Genomic DNA, 7,757 nt, shown 5'->3' on the forward strand with positions numbered 1-7,757 from the left:
ATCCATGCATAAAACGAATATTAATTCAAACGTTTTCAAATAATGTATATATATATATATATATATATATATATATATATATATATAATTGTTTCAAAAAGAATTTAACAACTGCATTAATTTCTCTTACCTCAAAAGAAGTCCTCAAAAACTTTGGAGATAAAATAATCCTGAAAATGTACTCTTCACCTAACAAAATATAAGAGGAATAACTATTACCATTTATCTATAATTTAACTAATCTATTCCTTATTTAAATGAATTAACAAATTCTCAATTTGTTTCTAATAACACAAAGCTCTGCCATTATTAAATAATACAGTACTCAGTACTCAAGTACCCATCAAAGTCTAACAATACGGAGTCCTGTTACTATTAAATATTACATACCCAAGTATCCATAAAAGTCTAATAATAGAGTATGTGAAAATCCACCAACTAGATTTCAACCATGAAATCCTTACAAAAAAAAAAAGTGGATGCATAGTTCCCACACGCATGCAACTAGTGCATATGCGTTTTTTTTAAAAATAAAAATAAAAACTTAAGATCTCCTAAATTCCAAAAATAAATCAAAACCTTAAATTTTCACTATTTGATATTAAACCAAATAAAAAAAAATAAACTAACCCTAATCTAAATTGAAATCTTCACAGGAATCTTTTTTTTTTTTTTTTTCTAAAAAAACTTAAAATCTCCCTAATTCCAACAATAAATCAAAATCTTAAATTTTCATTATTTGATATTAAAACAAATTAAAAAAAATAATAAACTAACCCTAATGATCTAATGTACTTAAAAATTAACTAATGAATCTAAAATATTAATTTAGGGGTTAGAATATTACTTATAGAGATCTGTTCTTCAAAACCTGAAATCTTACTCCAATCTTACGTTCTCAGGAACTCTCTGCGAACAGAAACGTAATTCAGAAAAGAATAAGAAGAACAAAATTCTAATTTATACCTAGGGTATTTATTCGTAAAATTACATTTTCACCCCTCTTCATTTTTATTAAATTAATTAATTAATTAATTAAATTATTAAATTAATAATTTCCTAAATTACCCCTAAAAATAAAAACTTGGGCGTTACAAAAGGAACATATACCAACAATTTGAGACACTTTCTAACATAAATAAATTTAATAAAAAGAAATGTAAAACGTATCCACCAAGGAGGTATTTGTTTTTTTTTTTTTTTACTTAATTTTAAATAAAACTTTAAACTAAATAGAGGTTAATAACGTCAAGTATTTAAGTTGTTTATTTTTTAAAATATTTTAATTTTATTAAACATTAAAAAATAAAGAAAAATCAATATGTTACTTTTAACATTTAAAAAAAACTCAATATTTTAGTTTGTTCTATTTAGTAAAAAAAATTAAGAAATAAGTGAACAAAAAGTAATAAATAAATAAATAAATAAATAAATAAACAATTGGAAATCTGAAAATAAATCGTTTTGGCCAAAAAAAAAAAATTTATAAAAAAAACACCACCTAACTTTAAATACACATTTTTTTTAATTTTCTTCATATTTTCAATTATTCTTATTCCTTTGTTTATTTTCTTTCCCTTCTCCCTTTCCATAAACTTTTAATTCAAGTAAGCTAATGTTAGTTTTTTTGTTTAATATGACCCACGTGCCTTATTATTAATTATCTTTTATTTAACTTAAAATATAAATATGGTGGACTTATTAATTATCATTTATTTGATTTAAAAGATAATTATGATTAATAATATTAAGTCTTAAAATCCTATTATTAAGGAGATGTTTTCTAAATAACCGTTCACATTAGTAGAACGTGAAAAAATAGAAACCCAATTTTTTTAGATTTGTTTAGAGAAATCAAGTTTTCTCTAATTTGTTCTTTCTCTGCAAAAAGTTTCTCTTAAAAGATCAAGCTTATGAATCGGGTATTTTTTTTATTTAATTTATCTTTGAAAAATTACAAAGTTTTAGGTTATGTTTGGTTCTTGGAAAATATTAAAGAAAAAATGCTAAGAAAAATAAATTTTTCATATTTGATTTCATTATAGAAAATACGAAAGAAATCAAATATAATTAAATTTTGTTAGAAATTTATGCATTTTAAAATTTTTTAAAGTTTATGTAATGGAAGAGAATAAGTTAAGTGAATTTGAAGAATAATATAAAAATAATTTATTAATTTTGGTTATACCTTTTATTTTATTTTACTTTTTATTTTTTTCACTTTTTCTTTCTATTTTCTTTCCTTCACATTTTCCCTAAAAAAATTTTGGGAACCAAATATAATCTTAAGATTTAGGAATTAAGGTTATGATTGTTTTGTATAAATTAAACAAGCCCTAATAGTTTAAATTTAGGAATTAGAGTTACTACATTTTTCAAAGGAAAACAAATACCATAACCCTCCTTTTTGTATCATTAAAATTTTTAATTCTGAGTAAAAAGGAAAAACTAAAATAGAATGTCAAGTTTAGCTCTTAACTTAATATCTTATTTTGATATATTATAGTGTATTAAGCAATTCTAAGATTAATCCTTAGTTAAGATTTATGGTGTGTGTGACACACAATATATTACATAATGAATGTCTATAAACATCGTATGCATTTTAAACCAAGCTTTTATTAAGGATTTTTTTAAAAAAAGAGTATATTAATTCTTACATAAAATGCAGAGAATATTATATAAAAGATATAAAATGATTAATTTATAGTTTTTTATTTTGAATAATCAATTTATTGGAATTTGAATATAAAATAATTAAAATTAATATATTTTACAAGTTTTAAAATTTTAATAATTCATTTTCTCTATTAATACAAGACACAACAAATAAAATTAGTATATATATTTATATATGATGGCATATTATCAACCACATTGACTTAATAGCAATAAGCCACCCATTTCTTGTCCAAGGCTAGGATTGAAAGCTCGTACCTCTTCATGAGCTCTAAAATTTCTAAAATATTTTATTCAACATCTTATGCAAGTGAAGGAAGAAGAAAAAAGATTAAATCACGACAATATCTTAAAATGTCAAAAAAATATTAGAAGAATCGAAAAAGATATAAAAAAAATATATTAGAAAAATATCAAAAAGCGAAATCCCTCAACATTTTATTCCTTGAGTGTATCTTAACACTTCCTAAATTTTTCCAATTTATTAAAGAAAGTTGTTGCATAAATATTCTTCCAACTTCTACTTGATTTTCTATTATACTAAAAAGAATTTGGCATTGTAGTTGACCAATTAGTTGGAATATTTTTCTTTTGTTTATTTGATGTTAACATTTGATTTGTTTATTAACTTTCAAGAAAGTAAAGATTTGTTCGGTAAATATTTTCGAAAATAATTTTAAAAAATAGTTTTTAACAACAGGTTTTAAAAATTGTTATTTGATTTTTGTAAAATAAAAATATGTCAAAACAACCATTAGAAATCAAATAAAAACAATAAAAAATAACAAAAATATATTTTACGAAAATATCATGTATTTTATTTTTAAAATAACAGAAATACTAAATATGTTTTCTATTTTTTTGTTTTAAAAACATAAAATTGTTTTCAAAAAACAGTTCTCAAAACAAGTCCTAAAAATCTAAATTTGAATTAAAAAAAGTTGATAAAAGTTATAATAAAATTAAGCATTTTCCTTCCTAATTTTTATGAAAGGAAACAATCTAGAAATTACGATGAAACTTCGGAGACAAAGAAAAATATTAGAGTATATGAACTCTTTTATGTATATATCTAAAAGTTCTTATATATTTTAAAAATTGGATAGTCCCAAATTGAATTATTAGTCATGAGCAAGTCAAAAAAAAATGTGGTCAATACAATCCCATAAGTATCGATAAGGTTGACGGCTTACGGAAGAACGAGCCGGGGAATTTATTCATAATTTTTACCAAAAATAATTTTCAAGGAAAATGCTAATTTTGCCAAAATTTTAATCATTCATTTTGCTGACATCAAACGGGATTCTCCACTCTTAAATTTTAATTTTTCTTTTTAATTATCACTGAAAAATACCAAAAATAATTGATGAAGGCATGCTTTTTCCCTTTTGATGACGAACACGATGTTGGGAAAGTCTGTCGTACGTTTTGACAGCTGGTATACTCGCCCTGGGAAGCTACGATGAAGCTTCTGACGTGGTGGGAGCTTCTGTAAAACCAGTGTCTGCTTCTATGGCTTCTCTTTTGTTTTCTTTTCTTCTGATTCTTTGGATGTTCTTTATAATGAAGTTTCCAGCGCAACAAGTTCTCCAAACTTCACATATATGAATTTCATTCTTGTTTAGTGTCCTGAAGCAGTATACTGAATCAGGCCAAATGGCCAAGTTTTTAGCGGATGATCGCTTGGCTTCAAAGCCTCACCTCCGATGGCGGTTCGCTTTCATAGCCATCTACTTCACCAAGGCGCTTGATTCTTTGTCTAAGAGAACTGTGAAGAAGAGCATCCCAGTACTGGGCCCTGGAGTACTAAGCTCCCGGTCTTATCTTTCCATCGATGTTCAGGATGTCCATGAAGATGATTCTGGTCATGGTCGCTCGGGTGATGAGCGTGTGTTGTCCTTCCGCAATGTTGGTCAGAGAATGCTCACTGAGATGGTAAGAGACAAGGACTTGGAACGTTTGCGTCAATTTGGAGGAGTGAAGCAGCTTGCTGCACTTCTGGGGACCAACGAAAAGAACGGTATCGATGGCCACGAGGCTGATCTTATTCACCGAAGAAATGTCTTCGGATCCAATGAGTACACGAAGCCGCCTAAGAAAGGTTTCCTTAGTTTTGTTGTTGAAGCATCCAAGGATACCACCATTATTATACTTTTGATATGCGCAGCCCTTTCTCTAGGATTTGGAATCAAAGAGGAAGGCCCTAGAGAAGGATGGTATGATGGGGGGAGTATTATTGTGGCCATCCTTTTAATTGTTGCTGTGTCTTCTATCAGTAACTTCAGGCAATCCGGACAGTTTCACAAGTTTTCAAGTGAGAGCAGTGACATAAGAGTGCAAGTGGTGAGACAAGGACGGAGGCAACCTGTGTCCATCTTCCAACTTGTAGTGGGGGATATCGTGTTTTTGAATATTGGGGATCAGGTTCCTGCTGATGGGTTGTTTATGGAGGGTCATTCCTTGAAAGTGGATGAGTCAAGCATGACTGGTGAAAGTGACCATGTTGAGATCAATGAGAAAGAGAATCCATTCATGTTCTCTGGCACAAAGGTTTCGGACGGATTTGGTACAATGCTTGTCACTTCCGTAGGGATGAACACGGCATGGGGCGAGATGATGAGCTCTATTCGTCGTGAATTGGACGAGCAGACTCCATTGCAGGCTCGCCTTGACAAGCTGGCTTCAACTATAGGGAAGCTTGGTTTGGCTGTGGCTCTGATTGTTCTTGTGGTTCTCTTCATCCGGTACTTCACAGGAAACATTGAAGATGATAGTGGGAACAGGGAATTCAATGGTAGCAAGACAAAGATCGACGACGTGATGAATTCAGTTGTGCATCTTGTTTCTGCAGCAGTTACCGTCCTGGTGATTGCCATTCCAGAGGGTTTGCCTATGGCTGTTACACTAACTCTGGCCTATTCCATGAGACGGATGATGACTGACCAAGCCCTGGTCAGGAAACTCTCTGCATGTGAAACAATGGGCTCTGTCACAACTATTTGCACAGACAAAACTGGCACCCTTACCTTAAACAAGATGAAGGTGGTTGAGTTTTGGCTTGAGAGTGAACTAATAAAGGATGAAACTTACAGGGGAATAGCTCCAACTGTTCTTGAATTGTTGAAACAGGGAGTTGGTTTGAACACAACTGGCAGCGTTTGCAAACTTCCTTCCACATCAGTTCCAGAGATCTCTGGTAGCCCCACAGAGTCGGCAATCCTCACATGGGCACTGGTTGATTTGGGCATGGACATTGATGAACAGAAGCTAAGTTTTGAGATTCTCCATGTAGAGGCTTTCAATTCACAGAAGAAACGAAGTGGGGTTCTGGTGAACAGAATCGCTGATAGCACGATTCACATACATTGGAAGGGAGCTGCAGAGATGATACTAGCCATGTGTTCACACTATTATGACAAAAGAGGGATAGTAAAAGTAATGGATGACAAGAAAAGGGGGCAGTTTGGAGGGCTTATTAGAGACATGGCAGCTAAAAGCCTGCGTTGCATTGCCTTTGCCTATAAACAGGCTCTACAAGAAAAGCTTGAAGAAACTGGCATGATCTTGTTGGGGCTAGCAGGCTTGAAGGACCCGTGTCGACCAGGAGTCAGAAGAGCAGTAGAAGTTTGTAGGGATGCTGGAGTGAACGTTAAAATGATCACTGGAGACAACATTTTCACTGCAAAAGCAATAGCTATGGAATGTGGGATTCTCAAACCTGATGAGGATTTCAACAATGCAGTTGTGGAAGGTGTAACATTCAGAAATTACTCTCACAGAGAGAGGATGGATAAGATTGATATCATCCGAGTAATGGCCAGATCATCCCCATTTGACAAGCTTTTGATGGTGCAGAGCTTGAAGAAGAAAGGCCATGTGGTAGCAGTCACAGGTGATGGCACCAATGATGCCCCTGCTCTAAAAGAAGCAGACATTGGGCTCTCCATGGGAATTCAAGGCACAGAAGTTGCAAAAGAGAGCTCAGACATTGTCATCCTGGATGACAACTTCACTTCTGTGGTGACAGTTATGAAATGGGGAAGATGTGTATATAATAACCTTCAAAAGTTCATCCAGTTTCAACTCACAATCAATGTTGCTGCCCTGGGCATCAATTTTGTTGCTGCAGTTGCTTCTGGGAAAGTTCCTCTTACTGCTGTCCAGCTGTTGTGGGTGAACCTGATACAGGATACCTTTGGAGCTTTAGCCTTGGCCACTGAGCAACCCACTAATGATCTATTGATGAAGCCACCTGTTGGTCGATCCAAGCCACTCATAACTAATATCATGTGGAGGAATCTCATTTCTCAGGCCCTTTACCAGATTTCTGTCTTGCTGATCCTACAGTATAAGGGAAGTTCAATCTTTGGTGTGGATGAGAAGATTAACAACACCCTGATTTTCAATACTTTTGTCCTCTGCCAAGTCTTCAACGAGTTCAATGCAAGGAACATGGACAAAAAGAACAAGTTCTTCTTCAAGGGGATACTTAAGAACAGACTGTTTGTAGGGATCATTGGGATTACTATAGCTCTTCAAGTGGTGATGGTTGAGTTTCTGAAGAGGTTTGCCAATACTGAGAGGCTGGATTGGGGCCAATGGGGTGTGTGCATCGGCCTTGCAGCTTTATCTTGGCCAATTGACTGGCTTGTGAAATACCTTCCAGTTTCTGCAAATTAGTTTTTCATCTTTTCTAAGACTAGTGCCTCTACATCATGAAACAAATAGCCACCATCAAATCTCCCAAGAATAATCTTATGCTTCTTATCTGGTTTTTGCGTTCGTGCATATGTATCAGTAGTTTCTCCTGGTGTAGAGGTCTTTCTGAATTCAGCTAATGGAGATGAAATATTTTCTATGCCTCAAAATATATGCTGCATGTTTGTAATCAGCTAAGGCCTTCTCTAGCAGCAGTTAACAGCACTAGGGTTGGCAGCCTTAGTATTCCCCACAGAAAGCACAACTAGGAAGAAGGAAACCCTGAGAAAAGTGATGATCCTACAGAAATTTTATTCAGAATATGGGCCAAGAATGGCAGTAGAAATCACAATTTGTCATTGGGAGAATTCCATTAATGT

At 32.6% G+C, this 7,757-nt stretch overlaps 1 protein-coding gene across 1 annotated transcript; it reads left to right on the forward strand.

Annotated features, from left to right (window-relative positions):
* Nucleotides 1-3,947: 3,947 nt before the first annotated feature.
* Nucleotides 3,948-7,547, forward strand: LOC117929599 (calcium-transporting ATPase 12, plasma membrane-type-like). The gene has a single exon (XM_034849928.1). It carries the CDS (start codon nucleotides 4,336-4,338, stop codon nucleotides 7,357-7,359), a length of 3,024 nt encoding a protein of 1,007 aa, XP_034705819.1. The 5' UTR covers nucleotides 3,948-4,335; the 3' UTR covers nucleotides 7,360-7,547.
* Nucleotides 7,548-7,757: the final 210 nt, after the last annotated feature.

The sequence above is a fragment of the Vitis riparia genome, chromosome 14, assembly GCF_004353265.1.
Source record: "Vitis riparia cultivar Riparia Gloire de Montpellier isolate 1030 chromosome 14, EGFV_Vit.rip_1.0, whole genome shotgun sequence".
NCBI classification, from domain to species: Eukaryota; Viridiplantae; Streptophyta; class Magnoliopsida; order Vitales; family Vitaceae; genus Vitis; species Vitis riparia.

Bases quoted from the DNA above. Each gene is read 5' to 3' on its own strand.
- LOC117929599 (XM_034849928.1), top strand. From the start codon at position 4,336: ATGGCCAAGTTTTTAGCGGATGATCGCTTGGCTTCAAAGCCTCACCTC.